This window comes from Acinonyx jubatus, chromosome D4, assembly GCF_027475565.1.
Source record: "Acinonyx jubatus isolate Ajub_Pintada_27869175 chromosome D4, VMU_Ajub_asm_v1.0, whole genome shotgun sequence".
Taxonomy (NCBI): domain Eukaryota; kingdom Metazoa; phylum Chordata; class Mammalia; order Carnivora; family Felidae; genus Acinonyx; species Acinonyx jubatus.
Window position 1 is genome coordinate 84,574,966 of NC_069391.1, and position 18,542 is coordinate 84,593,507.

At 47.7% G+C, this 18,542-nt stretch overlaps 1 protein-coding gene across 3 annotated transcripts in view; it reads right to left on the minus strand.

The window, feature by feature from the left end:
- Window positions 1-7,447: 7,447 nt before the first annotated feature.
- PUM3 (pumilio RNA binding family member 3) overlaps window positions 7,448-18,542 on the minus strand; it is a 335,043-nt gene continuing 323,948 nt past the window's right edge. For 2 of the 3 annotated variants that reach the window (XM_053205310.1, XM_015064499.3), the window contains 4 exons: window positions 15,582-15,804; window positions 13,993-14,080; window positions 11,093-11,183; window positions 7,448-7,735 (listed from right to left, as the gene is read on the minus strand). In XM_053205310.1, the coding sequence (XP_053061285.1) occupies window positions 7,603-7,735; window positions 11,093-11,183; window positions 13,993-14,080; window positions 15,582-15,804 (535 nt within the window). In that variant the 3' untranslated portion in view covers window positions 7,448-7,602. The remainder of the gene's footprint in view (window positions 7,736-11,092; window positions 11,184-13,992; window positions 14,081-15,581; window positions 15,805-18,542) is intronic. The other variant, XM_053205311.1, reaches the window with a different exon arrangement.

Here is an 18,542-nt window from a genome sequence, read left to right on the forward strand (position 1 = left end):
ACTTAGTTGGTTTCCATCTTGGCTATTGTAAATAACCCTGAAATGAACTAAAATACCGTATGGTGATTTCGGGCAGCAATCTCGTATTATAAACATCTAGCAAAGAGGCTAGATCTTGCTATTTCTCACCACAAAAAATAGTAATTGTGTGACTGATGGAGGTGTTAGCTAATGCCACAATAGCACTCCCGTGGAAATATATAAATTTACCCATCAACCTGTTTATACACTGCCACATGTCAGTTATCTCAATGTAACATTAAAAAAAAAAGTTTTAAAGCCAAAAAAAAAAAAAAAACCCAACCCCACATATATAAGCTCATGTCATTCTCACAGTGACAATGACCTGTGCATTATGTTTTTATAAATGAGGAAGCTGAAGCAGAGAGGTTATGTGACTTTTCCAAGGAAGCCCAGCTACGAGCCAGGCTTCAAATCACAATGGGGCTCTGGGCGGATGCTCCTAGCCACTATGCTATACTGCTTCTAACTGGACTGGACTTTCCTTTTCCAAAGGGGTGTGTTTTGTGTGCAAATATATAGAAGATACCTCACCCTAACCCTGTTCACCTCTAGGAGTCCAGCAATAAACAAAAGTTTTGAAGGCAGTGGAAAGCTATTATGGAAAACCAAAGCAGGCTAAGGTCCAGAGGAAAAGATGGGACGTTGTATTTTCCCATCTGTAATCAGCCTGGATTCTAAGACCCATGATTTTACGTGTCACTAACAAACACAGCTGCCTGTTAAAAATGGCCAGGCCAAGATGCCATCAACTCTAAGATGCATCCTTTCAGATTTGTCAGACTAGGAAGAAAAACAGATGTGCACTTTTTAATATTTACTTTTGAGAGAGACAGAGCATGAGTGGGGGACAGGCAGAGAGGGAGAGACACAGAATCTGAAGCAGGCTCCAGGCTCCGAGCTGTCAGCGCAGAGCCCGACGCGGGGCTCGAACTCAGGAACTGTGAGATCGTGAGCTGAGCCGAAGTCAGACGCTTAATCGACGGAGCCTCCCAGGCGCCCCCAAAAGATGTGCATTTTTAGCACTGATGAAATACAGTAAGACCCAGGCACGCAGACAAAAGAGCTTGAGACCCAGGGGAAGGAGCTTCCGCAGCATCTCCTGCAAAGGCCCGCCACAATCCCACGTCCTGGTTTTAACGTTCTCCCACATTCTAATCAGATGCTAGTTCAGAAGAGTATCAACACCCGCTAACTGTGGCCAAGGGAAAGAAAGGTGGTGTGATTTGCAACACCTGGGTCATCTGAGCCAGGTGGAGGCAGGTCACGATGGGTTCACCTTCCCCAAAGAGGGTGACTGTGAAATGTGGGGGGGGGGGGACCCTGTATCTGCTGGGTTATTGACACAAGCAGACACAACAGTTCTCTATTCGGAACTAGACTTAGGTATTAAGCAAAACAGAGCAGAGGAGTCCATTTGGCAACAGAAATGAGCCCCGACTTGTCCTTTTCCCCCATGTGGCTTTCTTGCTGTCACACACACACACACACACACACACACACACACGTCTTTAAGAAGCATGATCTTTCTTGGGGCGCCTGGGTGGCTCAGTCTGTTAAGCATCTGACTCCGGATTTTGGCTCAGGTCGTGACCTCACGGTTCACGAGTTGGAGCCCTGCATTGGGCTCTGCACTGACAGTGTGGAGCCTGCTTGGGATTTTCTGTCTCCCTCTTTCTGCCCCTCCCCTGCCAGTGTTCTCTCTCTCTCTCTCAAAAAAAAAAAAAAAAAAAAAAAAAAAGCAAGCACGGTCTTTCTTTTGTCCACTGCAAACAGCTGAAGGTAACAGCAAGTCCAGCACATGTCTTTACTGGTAGGTTAAACAATAAAAATATGAGTTCTAAATGCACGAGGGTTTCTAAAAGGAAAGTCTGTTTTCAAACATCTGGAAGTCATTTAAACTATCTGAATTATTCATTATGCTTAATTACAGCCATCAAGAGCACAGTCAGATGATTCTCATAACCTCACCGGGTTCCCATCAGCTCCATTCAAGCGGTCATCACACAACAGGCACAACTAAGCGCTACTCATTTTCCCTCAAGACATAATTAATTCCCCTCAGAACAACAGGAGAGCACGGACCAACATTTCTCACTGCCACATTTCTGCAGCTTTGTCCACTTAGATTCAGCAGCGGGCACGAACCCATGTTTAAAAGTTGGATAAAACGTTTTGATCGAAGAGTCCAAACATTATTCCTTTATAGGGATGGGAGTGGGAACAGCAGCATATCGTGCAAGGCATTCTCTGGGGTACAAACACGGACACGGCGGGCAACGTGTTTGCACACTTGGGAATGCACACAGAGGAGCCCTTTAGTTACTGTGCAGGAAAGTCATGGGATCCAAGGAGCATGCTGTGTCTCCTGCTTAAGAATGTTCATTTAAAAGACTTAAGAATTCGCCAGGGGGCAGGTTAGGGAATTTGGGTTAGGTCCCTTTAGTGGTGGTGTTTTAAAATTTAAGAAAAGATGTGAGGCGCCTGGGTGGCTCGATTGGTTAAATGTCCGACTTCGGCTCAGGTCATGATCTCACGGTCCGTGGGCTCGACCTTGCGTGGGGGGGTCTGCGCTGACAGCTCAGATTTTAGGTTTGGTGGCTTCCTCTCTCTCTGCCCCTCCCCTGTTCACACCCTATCTCTCTCTCTCTCAAAAATAAATAAACATTAAAAAAATTTTTTTAAACAGAAAAGATGAATTAGTTTGCTAGGGTGGCCATAACAAATACCACAGACTGGGTGCATTAAACAACAGAGATTTATCTCCTCCCAGGACTGGAGGCCAGAAGTTCAAGATCAAGGTGTCAGCAAGGTTGGTTTCACTGAGTGGCTTCCCTCCTTGGCTGTCTTCACGTGGTCTTCTCTTACGTGAGTGGGGTCTCATCTCCTTCTAAGGACGACAGCCGTATTGGATTGGGGTACACCCGTATGACTTCATTTTACCTATGTTACCTCTTTAAAGGCTCTGTCTCCAAATACAGTACATTCTGACTTATAGGGGGGTTAGGATTTCAACTCACCAACTCAAAGGGGCTTAATTGAACATGTAGCAGGTAGAGATTATTATACATTTAGTTTCCTTAGGTTAAGCAAGATCAGAGGTGAGAAAAGAGCTCAAGCAGCAGATTTTTATGTTTGTTTAGTTCATTAGTTCTGGCGTAGAAAGTTTATGGTTAGTGGCTCAGTATTAACTGCTGTTTTTGAGACCTTGTGCTCTCTTAGTCTAAAAATACGCACACACCCTCATCTTTCTCAGACTTAAGAGTGATTAACCTGCTATAAAGATGTAATCTTTTCAAAATTTCTTTGAACGTAGTAACAGAAGCGCCATGTCCTAGAAGAGCCAATCCTCTGAGATTAAGCATGCAGGAAGTTTCCTGTAAGGGTCCTTATTCCATTACACAAAGGCATGGCACCCCAGGCTTAAAAGGAAAACAGGGTTCTTCCTTCTTTGTAGGCAGAGTCTGATCCCTGGGGAAAGCGTGGGGTTGGTGCAATCTGAAAACTGCAAAAAGCTGAATTTTGCAATGAAAGACATTCTCAAATCAAGCTCTTCCATGGAAAATAACCTCCCCCGCCGCAGCCAGCCAGGTTCTTTTCAGTTTGGTTGAAACCATGTGTAGATTTCTGCTAAGAATAAAAACGGTACACGCTCACTGGAACAAAGTGCCTGGGAGAGAAGCCACCGGTGAGTGTGCACTAGCAACAAATATCTGGAGGAACAGAGAGCAGTGAAGAAGGAGGCAGGGCTGAGAAAGGTGAATACAGAAGAGCAGGTGAATTCTCCCCGTGGTATACACGACATGTCAGCAGTTCGAGGTTCTAGGTACTGGGGAGAGACGTGGGATGGAAAACGGGGGACTGCTTCAAACTGGTTTACTACCACTCCACACCTTGGCAGAAGTCCTCGTCTGGACTTGCATTGGTTCCATTCCACTAGGCTAGGGCCCCGGTGGAGAAGACAGCACGACGGAGAGGCACTGTCCTTACGGTAAGTATATGGGCTAATTCAGATCTGCACAATGAGTGCTGAGCAACTAGAAAACTGGCAGGCAGGTGGATTTCTCTCCAGAGGCACTTAAGGGCCCCAGACAAAAGGCCTAGACATCCTGAGGTCTGGAGGACTTCAGTGAAACAGCAGCCCCTACACCTGTGCTATAATAACAGGCTAGGCCTGCCCATTTCTAATCAGGTTTCAGGGTCTTTAAATATACAGAGAACCAAAGATCTCTCCAGCAAAGCCTCAAACGCAAGAGACCAAAGTAAACCAAAGAGCAGATAATAGAAAAAAGACAAAGCAAAGTAAAACAAAACAAAGCAAAATGAACATAAAATACAACATCCCGAGAAGTAAGAGAGTTCATCCAAGGCACACACAAAAAAAGGACACTTCAGTGGAAAGGCTGGCAGAAGATGGAGAGGAAATAGGTCTCTCATTTCTGGGCAAAACAAAAAGCCAAAGAAATGAAAATAGAAAACTAGAGGATCAAACCAGCATTCAAAATGGTAGTTAACAGCAATTCCAAAGAATAAAGAAAACAGGAAAAAAAAAAAAAAAAAAGAGAGACAGAGACGGAAATGATACAAATGCAACTCTCAGAAGGGAAGAACTGAAATTTTCTAAAACATCTCCAAATGCCCAGCATGAAGGATGGAAAACAGACACACCTCATACACCAATGCACAATGACCTGCAAGATAAGGCAGCTGGGGATTAAAAAGTGTCCTGTCACCTTCCGGAGAAGCACTTCCCCTGCAAAAGGGCACATATGAAAAAGGGTGGGAACGAGGGTGGTGTAAGGGTTCCATAGCAACCCTAAATCAAAGAAAATATTGACCCACATCCTTAAAATTTTGAGGCAAAATTAATTTCCAACCAAAATTCTATATCCAGCTCAACTAGGCACCCAGGCGTGAAAGGGTGTGTAATGAAGACGTTCACTCTCACCTGCGTTCTTTCATAGCAAGTTACTAGAGATTATGCCCCATTCAAGAGGGGCTTAAACAAGAAAACAATGCATGGGATCCTGGAAATGGGCTTTCCGTAGGAGAAACAAAGAGACGGCCAGGATGATGATGGTGGTTGTATAGCAGGTCCTCAGGACATCCAGAAAGCCAGTTGCCTCCAGGAGGGGTGTCTCTAAGGGGAAATGGGAATGCTAGTCGGCTCAATGTGTTACAGTGTGGAAACTAATATTGGGAGTCAGGTTAGCACACTCTTGGCAGCAGGTGTCTAAGGATCCAATTCAAAATGGCCTGATGAGTGGGCTTATTGCCTCACGGAACCAGGAGTCCAATAGCAGGGCATCTCCCAAGGACTCATTTCTCCCGCAGATCGACTTTCCATCTTTGGCTCAGCCATGGTCAGCATGCTGTCTTCTACGGCTGCAATAGCATGCCTGCTCTGAGCGTCCAGTGAGCACATCCAAGGTTGGCTGGCATGAGAGGGACCCTTCCTGGGGGCGGGGGGCCTGTGATCTAAGAAACCTTCCCCAGGAACCCCACTTCCAAGGTTCACTGGCCAGCTGCCTTCAATCCACCAGTGACTCAAGGAATAGGCCCCTGGGATTAGTTCACACCAGAGTTCTTTTGGACAAGCCACACCACGAAGTGTTTGTGTAGCCCCGCGGAGGGACAGAGGAGGCTGCTAAGACCTCGGCACTTCTAGGACCCACGTGTGGCACCGTGGCACCAAAGCACACCAGTTAGGACACCGGAGCCGTGGGGAAAGGTGGGGACACCTGAGTAATACGGGAGCCTTTCCAGGCTGAAGAAAGGAAGATGGTACCTGCTAGAAACGTTGAAGCAATTCTGATGAGAAGGTTGGGAAAAAGCAGGAAGGATGCAGAAAAATAAGCGAATGAAAATGAAGGAAGCAAGTTGATTAACACCAGGAAAACTGAAATGGTATGGGCCACGTAAGGGCAGTTCACTGCTTAATTGTTTACCAACCTAGGGCAGCATCACCACGGAAGACCTGAACACGGACTTCTCCAAAATGATGCCGTTCTCCTGGGACGACGGAGAGAAGAGGGGGACCAGGGCTGGGGAAAGGTCTCCATCTGTAATGCCCACAACCAACATTTGAAAAGGAACAAATAAAACCCGCAATAAAAACTCCAAAGCATTTCAAAACGCAGTGGAGCCGAAAAGAAGGGGAAGTAGTTCCTTCCCAGCTGGGCAAAAGCAGGGGTGTGGAGGAGCGGGCAGAGGAACACAGGCTGCGTTGGCCCCACTCTACTCTAATTTTATATGTTTGTTTAGTCTCGTAGACAGACCAGTAGGGATTTTTTCCTCCGCTTGGTGAACACGCCCTTTCCGTGGACAACATAAGCTCCCAGTGTGTTCGTCAAACAGAAGCAAGCTCTGCTGTTGGCTTTTCTGTATTTACCTCCTCACCTCAATCCCCCACCACCCTGAGACCTGGTGGGGGTTGGGGAGAGGACCCCCAAGTTACAGGCATGGGCTCTCAGGCTCCAGGGCCAGGTCTCCCTGTTCCTGACAGGTGGGATGCTGGTATCCTGTGGGGGTGCGGTGGGGGGCAGTGCTGGACCGCCACAGTCCGGCCAGGTAAGGCACAGCAACTCCGCAGCAGGTGTCCTGCAGTGACAGACCCCAGGGCGTGTCCGGACAGGCTACTGAGAGAAAGCTTTGGGGCTCGGTGTCCATGGTGACGATGAGTCTACCAACCCTTCAACTTTGTTGCTGAACGCCAAGCACAGTTTTAAAGTTCAAACAACCTACCAGCGCCTAAATTTAAATTTCTGCACTGTTCACAAATTTGCATTGCCTTTCTTCTAACTCGAACCCTGTCAAGTCTTCAGCTGCTTAAGGCAAAGTCCTAAGGAAAAATGCCTGATCACAGGGAGCTATTTACTGGGAAGGCGCGGCTCCCAAGATAGGGAGACTTTCCCGGTGACCTTGACCTTCACCCAGCCCCCACTGTGACCCCCTCATTCTTCTAGCACATTTCCTCTCAGGAGCCTGAACTTACCTGAATGCCTGGCCAACAAAATCTAACCTGAAACCCAATCCCCAAACCCAATCCCCAAAGCAGCAGGGAATGTGGTGGCTGCTGTCGCCTCAGGCCATCCTGTCTCTGGGTCGTAAGGCTTCCTGAAGTGCCTGCAGAACGCTTAATTTTCACCTCACTGCTCCCAACAGACTCCCCAGGGCTCCCTTTTTCTACACCCTGACTTCTTTCAAGGTCCCCAAGTGCCACCCCCTCCCTGAAGCCCTCTCAGACCACTGCTCAAGGAGACCTCTTCTCCCTTGAATCAACTCTTGCTTCTACTTGGGATGTATCTGGTTGGTCCCCCTGTATATGATGGTTAAGCCTTTTATGTCATGGCCTCGTGTGATTTGCTCAGCACTCCAAAGACAGAAGACTTGGCTGGGATTAAAAAAAAAAAAAAAAAAAGACCAATTTTAGAAAATTGTTTTATAAATAGACTCTTACACAAAGAAGAAGCACATATACAGAGCACCCAGACTCCCAGGAAGGCAGCCCCTGGCCCTTCTTTCCCGCTCTGGGAAAAGAGAACAGGAAAGAAGATTCCATCTTGTTCTTAACTATCTCCACTATGCGGCCAGTTTTTCAAGCAGTGTTTCTATTCCTTTGCTGGCATTTTTGTTTTTCTCCAATGTGGGAATGAGGCCTTTGAGTCCAGCCTTGACTTTGTTTGCAACTTCTTGATCGGAGCTCTGGAGAAGGCTGAGGAGACAACAATCAACCAATAAAAAAATGACATTTCATAAAAACCCCTAACCATCTGCCAATACTATCTCCACCCAAGGTAGAAAAAGTTCACCGATTTGTGAGACAAGCCTGACAATCATAAACACATCTTTTTAATTCACCAGACGAATGAGGGGAGCTGGGAGCCTATATTCTGAGAGCACATAAATAGAAAGCGTTTTATAATCTTGCTGGCAGATCACACGGAACTCCGTTCCGTACAGAATGGGTCTTACGTTCGCTGATTATCTTAGGACGAACACCCGGTCTTAAATGTGTTTACTGCATGGATTCTAGCCCCTCTTTCCTACCCAGACGAAACTCAAGAACAGAAACCTTGTGCTTTACTTCTCTATTTCACGGTACCATGGGGCACACAGATGACCGAGAAGACTTCCCTGAGTAACCACGTAGCACCAGTGACCAGGGGCCACGCAGGAAAGGTGGAGGGCCCGAGAGGGAAGCAGCTAAGAGCCTTCCTTCTAAACTCCGTGGCTAAAACATCCAAAAGGGTGAGGAGCTTAAGGGCCTAGATTTGAAACCTCCCTCAGCCACTCGGTAACTGTACTCACCAGAGTGTGCTATTTAAAATGTCTGTTTCCTGACCTAGAGACGGGATCAACAACATGAGCCACCCCCTACCAGAGAGATTTCTTGAGGCTCAAATGATCACAAATGGGAGGCACCTCGCCAGGGCACGGCACTTAGCGAGTACTTCATGAACGGGAGCCACTAAAACAAACCAGTCAGCTCTGCTTCCTGGAAGCCTGCTGGAGCCCTATCCCCACAAGGGAACGGAGTCCCAGAGGCTGCTACCAAGAGCCCGTGAGACCCCTTTCTCTTTAAATAGGGGCTGGGGCACAGGCACCCGACTGTAGAAGACCAGGGCTCCCCCCTTCTGCACGACCACATTTAATGCTGACCTCAGAAACACATCCTAGAAACAAACCACTTGGCATTTCCCCAAGTCCCTGGTCCTGATAACTTGCGGCACGTCCACAAAGAGGACGGTTAGGTCAGCAGCACCGAGCAGCACTCTGCCGTTGGCGGGGGACAAGGCCCAGCTTGCCACTTGCAAAGGTGCGAAGTAAAGTGCCCTTTTAACAGATTCGTGACTCACCGGGTAGTTTCTGGCTAAGCACGCACTCACATAACGCGTGGACGTAATAAAAGTATTTCCTGAACACACGCGCTGGATGTAAAGCTAAGAATTTTACATACACCATCTCCTATAGTTTGCAGAACAGCCTATGATTATTACTAATCTAATTTTACAACCAAGAAAATGAAGGTCCACAGAAGCTGAGTGATTTGCCCAAGACCGCACAGTGAGCTGGGATCGAAACCCAGGCAGGGTGTCTAGAACCCACGATGATCTAAGTGCTAGAGGATTCTGCTGCCCCGAGTCGTTTTTCAGATAGCCGACAAGGCTGATACTCTTTCTCACCAAGGTTGCCTTTTCACTTACTGTAAAAAAGATCTAGGGAATACTGCGCAAGTTTGAAGTAAAATACACGAGCAGAGAATTTTACCAAACAAGTCAAGCACATGACTGTTCTAAACCCATTAAAACTGATTATTGTATTAATTATTAGGTTATATGTAGTTCAGCACCCCTTCACAACCTCAAATATCTTACATGCCAATGTTCCAAAATAAATCTGTAGTATCCTTCTAATGTTTGAAATCCACCCAAGAGCAGCTTTGATTGATGAGCAATCTTTACAAATTAATTTCATGGCATGGTTGAAATTTTTAGTTAATTGAGCGTTAATGAAAGAATATGTCAGTAGGTGTTAACACTCCAAACGCTTGGTAAAGAAACTCATATTAAAAAAGTTCATGTTTCGGCTAATGGATTCTGGCTGTTCAACTTCAACTGGAAAATGAACTAATTTTCATAAGAAATGAACAAAATGAACCGCACCACCCATATATTTGGAGATCCTGAGCTACCTGAGGTTAACGGATGTCTGTATGGACCGTGTTTATGGGTATATGTGTACCAAAATCAAATTGTAGACCGAAGAAAGACTTCTAACTTTTACAAACAAAACAGATCAGATCAAATTACACAGCATGCTGCATGTGACATACTGTGGGAAATTCAAACGTATCCCCTTTTCCAAACCTCGGTAACACAGCAGGGGAAAAAAAAAAAATCAGCAGTGATTACTTCACAATAACAAACAAATCTATTTTAAATGAATGCTGTTAATAGAAGGGTTTCACATCCAGGAACAGAACGTACGTAAGTTTCAATGACCTGTTAATTATAAACTCCAAGTAACTCTGGAGAACAACAGACAAGTTGAGCACATGCCTCAATTCACAAATCATCAGTATTCTATCATTTTAATTAGAAATAAACAATTAGCATGCAGACTTCAGTAGCAAATGCTCCCAGAATCCTTTTAAGAATACTGGAAAGTAAGACAAATGACACGTAAAGTCAGGCATGATTTAAAAAGCAACTTTGTCAGTTTTCACAGGGACAAGACTAATTCGTTAAAAAGAATGCAATTACAATTTTGGTCAAAACCATAAATGTAAAACAGTCAAACGATACACTGTGTGATCTCTTATTTACACGTGGAGTCTAATTTAAAACAAAAAGAAAAGCAAAACAAAACAAAACCCAGCTCATAAATACAGAGAACAGATAGGTGGCTGCCAGAGGCAGGAAGGGTGTGTGAGACGGGGAGACTGTGCATATGCACGAGGAGGGTCAAAAGGCAAAATGTCCAGGGGTTGCCAACACAGCCTTCCAGGAACAAGGACCAGGTGAGGAGATGTGACACTGGCCGGACTGATGGCTTATTACTTCGGAACGTACAGTTTAAGCCCAACCAACGCGAAATGCCAAAAGGTGAACGAGTTGCTACAGATCCCTTTTTTTTTTTTGAGATCTATAATTCCCAATGGCCATAATAGTGTTCCAGAAAACGTGTATACTGGGCAAATCCTATGAATTACATAATTTATAATAATCGGGTGTCGGAGGGCTCCATAACCTGGGGAGAAAAGAAGGTCGTGAAAGTGACCCCTACACGTTAATCAGACGTAAAGCGCTTTCCTGAGTAGAGCGAGGGAGCAAGAGAGAGAATCCAATTCTATTTTGGTCAAAGCCGTAAAATAAACTTTTAAGAACCGACTGAAAGAGTTACATCTGGCCTCTGCTATTTGCTGTGCCCGTCTGCACCCCGAGGGACCGGGAGCGATGGCCAGCGACCAGACACCAAGGATAGACCCAAGGAAGAACGTGGAGGAAGGGGTTTCTGCGCCAACAGGCAGGAGGAGGGGCCTGTGCGGCCAAGGCACACACGTACGTACCTAGCAAGAATAATGGCACCTCGGTTTACACTGGCCCAGGACCTCAGGTTCTTCACACCAACATGCTCTACAAGTGTTTTTGCGAAACAACCTGAAAAATTGAAAAATACACTGAAGCTTAGTGAACATCACACCAAGATTTAAACTCCCAATCTACTTCTCTACTGCCCTTAAATCTACAAATATTCTAATAAAAAAGTGAATAAAGAGAGTTCTGACTCAATCTTCCTTAATACTAAAAATTCCAGCTCTCATTTATTTGATGTGTGTTTTTAAATTTTTTTGTTTATTTCTCGGAAAGAGAGAGAGAGAGAGAGAGAGAAACAGAGAGATAGAGTGAGTCAGAGTGCGAGTGGGGGAGGGGCAGACAGAGGAGACACAGAATCCGAAGCAGGCTCCAGGCTCCGAGCTGTCAGCACAGAGCGTGATGTGGGCGGGGCTCAAACCCACAAACTGTGAGATCATGACTTGAGCTGGAGTCTGGCGCTTAACCGACTGAGCCACCCAGGTGCCCTTCATTTTTATTTTAAAAAGCCATTAATGTCCTACAATTCTCTTTTACAAAATGTTTTATTTATTTTTGAGAGAGACAGAGTGCCGGGGTGGTGGAGAGAGAGGGAGACACAGAATGGGAAGCAGGCTCCAGGCTCCGAGCTGTCCGCACAGAGCCTGACTCTGGGCTTGAACTCTCGAGCCGCAAGATCACGACCTGAGCCGAAGTCGGACGCTCCACCGACGGAGCCACCCAGGCGCCCCTGTTTAATGTGTTTCCAATACAGCCATTTCCTTCTACTCTGATCCAGGTTTTAGACTTTGTTTAGAAATAATTACTCAGGACAAACAATGAATTCTTATAAAATGAGCACTTGGTCGTGCTTGCATCTCTTTGTACTATTTAATGATTTAACCCTGACCTGAAAGGCATTCAGGAAGTGAACGTTTGACAGCAACACCTCGTGCTTGGATGAGAGCAAGTTCTCCCTCGTGAAAAATGCTCACTCAGGAGGTGACTAGTGGTCACGTGACTATTGTGATTGACACCTGGTAATTTCTGTCTACAAAGCTAGCCATTCACCCGTCAAAAATGTTACTCATCTTGTGTTATTAGCTTGCTTGTCATTATCAGATTCCCAAGGGCTTGGTATATTATCTTATTCACCGTGCGATGGAAGTGTATGTAACTAATTCTTGGACAAAGCAGAAATTCTGAAAGCTAGGGTTGGGTACAGATGGAAGTGAAGGCAAACCTATCTTGAAGGTAAGTATCTTGGGTGGCTGCATATATAATTCACTCAGAAGATACTCAAATGTGAGGACCTTTTAAAAGCCAAGAGGCCTAGGGTCATTTAGCTCTTCACGGCACAGGTCGAAGGACAGCAATTGGCCAGTGAGGCAGATGGTGTTTTCCAAAGGTGACTGACCACGACAGTATCCCTGTCCTGTGTGCTGTTCTAGAATGCTGCACACGCCCACCCCCACCCGGAGCTGGAATCAATGTCTTCTTTTGAACCCTGGTGGGCCTGTGACGGACTTAACCAAGAGATAAGGGAAAGAGCGATGTTAAGTAACTTCTATGGCTAAATCATAAAAGCACCACGCACCTGCTTTCTTCTCTTAGAGCCCACCCACCATGTTGTGAGGAAGCCCAAGCAGCCTGGCGGAATGGCACGAGGCTGCTGGACTTGGCCACCGCCAGCCATCGCCCAAGTGCAGAGATACTCCGACCCTAAGCCGAGCTGCCCCAGGTGACAGTGAAGAGAACAAAACCAAACCCCGATCAGATGTTGTTTGAGAACTACCAAGTTTTGGGGTGGCTTGTTACACGGCGACAGAGGACCAAGACAGCCAGCCACGCCCATTCGGAGCTCCGTGAATGTGAGGAACACGGCAGGTCCACACAAGCATGTTATAAGGCTGCCAGTGTAACCGAATTAGGGACAAAAGTCACTTGAAAATTCTTTGGATTTTAAAAGCAAACCAGACAACTTTTCTGACATAAACTCAGCTCAACAGAGCACTGAATTCTTAATAATGAAAAAGATGATTCAATACATTATTTTCCCTTCAAACTGTGTTACAAGCTGTCTCCTTTACAGGAAGCGTGCAATGAAAAACAGCCCCAAGTCTCTGATCTTCAAGGGAGAGTGAGAAGTGACAACTGTACTACTGTACTGATCGCCCCACTAGCCATCAGGCTGCAACTTGCCTCAAGACAGAAATTCATTATCTGTCGCTTTGTCCAGACACAATGAGGGTTTGGGAAAGCCCTTCAGTGGCTACAATACTGGATGGAGCTCGAACTTAGTAACAGAAGGTCTGGTCAAAGACAGGACCGAGACAGGAATGGGATGCCACTTTTCAGGTGGATAAAAGATGCTGTCCTTCTCTTGAAAGCTGACTTTCTGCAGAGCAGCAAGCGGCCAAGCACTGGCTTGCTCTTTGGTCATATGTATTTTCAATGCCAAACAGGCATTAGCTCAAAATTCTGAGGAGGATAGTTTTCTTCTGCTTATCCTTTCCTCCAAAGTAGAGATAAATACACTTTTCAGCTGGGGGTAGAGACACTCACAAATCTTCCCCCCCTTCCCACCCCCACCCCCTCAAGGAACAGAATGGCATTTTAGGGCTCTGGCCAGCCAGATCCAAAGCCTGAAGTAGCGAGGGAGGTGAGACAGTGAGGGAGGGTGGACAGAGAAAGGAAATTAAAGGATTATGGGACATAAATTTCCAACATCTACTAGAGCATTATTTGCAACCCCTAAATTACTTCTTGTTCATAGACATCATTTGTAAACACTCAGCAAGTTTCACTTGAACATAAATGACGGGCATACAGTTAGGGTCAGGAATTACTGAAATTCCACATGAGATACAGGAAAAGGTCAAGTTTCACAGCCTACCTTCTCTTCCACTTTCCTTCATCTTCTTATCTTGTTCTATTAACCACTTCAGAACGAGATGTCCCGCAGGATGCTCTGCGACGTGAAGCTGTAAGGGGGCAAGAAGGCAGGGACTTAAACAGAAGTCTTCAGCCACGCCTTGGCCGACAATCCATTCTCTATCACCGCACACAGGTGAGGACTCAGACAAGTTGGAAGTTCGACAACACTCAGGAGGGAGGTCATGATCAGGAGTGGCCCTGAACGCCCGGAGGGACCAGAGATCTGGCCCAATCCCCAGACTGAGAGGAAGAGGGACACCGCGGCCAGAGCCACTAAAAGGCACTTCAGGTGCGGTCTCATGACCTCCACGCTGAATAGCACCACACGGCGCTCGTCCCAACGTCCTGCCAACCACTGTTCAGGCTGCAATAGGCAGTTCTGAGTGCAAATGAACCTGTGGGATGAAGCGTGACAGCAGAAACACTGACACTTGGTCCCCACGGGTCCCACAGCACCTAGGATCTCTCCTTATCAAGCAGAGACAATGGGCTCCATCCCTTACAGAGAAAACTCATCACGCCTACATCCTCCTGGCTGGTTTCTACGCTCTGCCCTGTGAGGGGAAGGTCCAGACCCAGGGCCCGCAGCAGGAAATAGTAGACTCCCCAACACACAGGCCCTGCCCGGTCTGACCTCTGCCTCTTCTTCCCTCTGCCGGCTGACCTCCCCTGAGCCCTCTGTCCCCAAATGAGCCGAGACCCTTCCCTCCTTCCAACTGCGGCCCATGTTCCTCCCTCTGCCTTTCTTCACTGAGCTACGATCCTCCGGCCTCAGTGTAACCTTCACTGCCTCGGGGAAGCCTTCCTGGGGACAGGCTGGCTCCCATTCTTATACGGCCCTAGAGAACACATACGTGTCCTTTACAGCAGGTATCTCCATCCTCTAGTGGGTAATTATCTGGGTACGTATTCGTCTCTATGTTGTGTTCAGCAAAACAGTAAGCTTTGGGGGATGGGGGAACAGGGCGGACCACCGCCCAACACAGATGAGGCATGTGGATCAAGGAACTTAAGAGGTAAGGCAGAAGGAGTCCCGGGCCAAGGCAGGCAGGCAGGGGAGCTATCAGAAAGAGCGGACTTTTTTAATGGGAGGGAACTTGGGAAGACTTCAAGGAGAGGGACTCTGGGCAACTTCTAGGATGAGTGAGGCTTTCGACAGGGACAGCACGGCAAAATGGGGACACAGGTGGCATCCAGGGTGAGGAAAGAGGCGCATGCGAATGCAGAGAGGTGCAAGAATCCACAGTGAATTCAAAACAGAGAGAAGAACACAGCAAAAGCTAGGAAGGCAGCCTGGTGCCAACCACGGGCCGCAGAGAGCCACGTTAAGACGACGGTCTCGACTCTGTGGGTAAGAAGAAGTCACGGGAAGCTCTGAGAAAGACAGCCCTGCAGCGGCACCGTGTTCCGAATCCGCAGGATCAGATGTGCTGCGGGTTCGGGCTGAGGGGAGGCAGTCAGCATCGGAGTTCTCTTCGAGCCCTGATCTCGGTGGCCGGCGTCTGTGCGACGCTGCAGCTTTCCGCCCGTCTCGCGACAGCACGTTACCTCTCCATCCTGGCCGCCCGGGTGCAACTCTGCGGCCGCCAAGCCGGCGATGGCGCTCATGGCGGGCTGGACGTCTCCCGTGGCAGCTCCCAGAATGCCGGGCACCAACACGCACGCAGACTTATCCAGCACCACTTCGCGGGCGTGTCCTTGCAGGTAGCTTAACAAAGCCGGAGAGACGGCCTCCAGGAGCTCTCGCCGGCGGATGGCGGTGTCCTTCTTACTGTAGGAGCGTGGCGAACGAGGCACTCGGGTGAGATGAGTGGCGAAGGAAAGACAGTGATCTTATCACCACAAAAACCTCTATGGGCTTTAAACAATCTGCGTCAGGGGCGCCTGGGTGGCTCAGTCGGTTAAGCATCCGACTTCGGCCCAGATCATGATCTCGCGGTTCGCAGGCTCGACCCCCACGTCGGGCGGCCTGGAGCCTGCCCTAGATTCTGCATGTCTCTCTCTGCCCTACCCCTGCTCATACACACACTCTCTCTCTCTCAAAAATAAATACACACTAAACATTTTTAAGAAACAGTCTTGGTCCAACTTGGCATAATCGTTTCTCTCTCTGTGGTGTGCAGGTAGTAGGCAACTTAAGGGTGGGATACCTCGCTTTCATCTTTGTGTCTCCAGGATCTGAACAGTGCCTGTCACAGAATTGGCACTTAATAAGTGAACCTTGCCCGATGTAATACCCAAACAACAACAACAAATTAGAAGACAGGATTAAACTACTTTATGGACTCTACTCTCTACAATATCGAATTGTGTGATACCAATAGCTTTAAAAATAAAGCAAAACTGATCTCCGGGGAGGACGGCAGAAGAGGACCCTAAGCCCACCTCCTCCCGTGGAAACACTAGGTAACACCCACATCAGGGTGAACAACCCAGAGAACGACCAGAGGACTGGCAGAACAGCGTCTAAACCGCTAAATCCAGGGATGAGGCCATACTGGTGAGGACAGGAAGGGAGGAGACGCGGGTCGGAAGCTGAAAGGACGCCCACGACTGTCTGCAGTGGGGGTGGAGGAGGGAGAGAAACAGCCCCTCACGCGAGGCGGGCCCGACACGGGGTGTCTGCCTGGGGAAGACGAATCCCTGTAACGTGTGGGATTGAAACATGTGGCTTTGACAATCAGTGGGGCATAATCTCATGGGTTCTTACAATCAGTGGGGCTGAACGCCCAGAACTTTCAGCATGCGTGGCTCTGGGAGAGCAGGGAGGGTGACAGAAAACCGAGTCCCCGCCTTAGAGACAGCACGACAAAAAGGCCTGTGGAGATACACAACATAGAAGCAGCAGTTCGAAAAGCACCCGGGATATGCGGGAGCGAAATCCGTTTACTAAGCTCACAGCCTGGGATGGAGGGGCAGGGATCTTCGGGACACTTCTACAGGAAAGAAGAAGCTGGAGGGCGCCACTTCCCTCCCCTGTCCCCTGGCCGAGGCACACGGACCCCTGTGGGAACGGAGCCCGCGCAACACCGTCCACCTGATTTGCTAACAGCGCCCCCCATCTCTGAGCACTTCTGTAGACTCGGCCCTCCCGGCTAGGCCTCCGCTCCGGGACCCCGCCCCCCCGCCCGCCCCCCAACAGACTAGCTCCACGCCGGGTCCTCTTGCAGACCTCCCTCCTCCAACACGCTCTTGGCCCAGAGACCATCCGAGGCAGGGCCCCAAGCTGAGGCCGTGTGTGAGCAGCTCTGACAGGGGCCGGCACCACTCCGCAGCTCCCGCCCCAGGGAGAGGGGAAGTTAACCACACGCAGTCCAAGGCAGCGCCAGCAGGGCTGGGCCAAGACCTCTGGTCTGACAGCGGGTCCCGCCCCCGGGAAAGCTTCTCAGGGGACGACACAGGGAAGGCACCGCTGCAGGTCGGGGCTACTGCACCATGGCAGACACCTGGTCTGACTCACATGGAGCCCGAGGCGGCCCCACACTGGCCCACTGACACAGGGGCCAAACAACAATAGAAAATGAAAAGAGGTTAAGGGAATCAGCAACATCACCAAGTGTAATAATATTTGCATTGTAAAGATCCCAGAAAAAGAGAGAGAAAAAGGGGCAGAAAACTTACTTATAGAAGTTACCAGCTCAAAACTTCCCAAATCTCCCAACGGAAACAGATCCCCAGATCCAGGAGGTAGAGAGAACCTCAACAAAATCAGCCCAAGGAGGTCCACACCAAGACACACAGTAATCAAAATGGCAAAACGTGCCGGAGACTTTTTAAAGAAACAAGAGAAAAGAAAACATTTACATACAAGGGAAGCCCCCTCAGGCTATCAGCTGATTTTTCAGCAGAAACCCTGCATGCCAGAAGGGAGTGGCGTGATATATTCAAAGTTCTGAAAGAAAAAAACATGCTACCAACAATACTCATCCAGCAAGGATATCATTCAGAATAGAGAGATTAAGAGTTTCCCAGACAAACAAAAGTTAAAGGAATTCATCACCACTAAACCAGCCTTGCAAGAAATGCAAAAGGAGACACACCCTGAGTGAAAAGGAAAGACCGTAAGCAGGAGTAAGAAAAGTAGGAAACATAAAGGCAGCAAAATTAAGTATATTTATACCAATCAGTTGAGGGAGTCACAAAATAAAAGGAGGTAAAAGTATACACCATGCCTAAAATGAGGAAGGGAAAGAGGAGAAAAGTAACAATTTGGTGCTTTTAGAATGGGTTTAAACTCAAGTGACCATCAACTTAACAGATTCCTAGATGCATAAGATGTCACATATAAACCTAATGATAACCCCAATTTAAAAACCGGTAACAGATATGACTAAAATAAAGAAAAAGGAATCCAAGTATATCACACTACAGAAAGCCAGCAAACTGTGAGAGAAAAGAGCAATGGGAAGGAACAGAACTACAAAACAATCATAAAGCAAGTAACAAAATGGCAATAAGTACGTGCCTATCAATATTTACTTTGAATGCAAATGGACGAAACACTCCAAT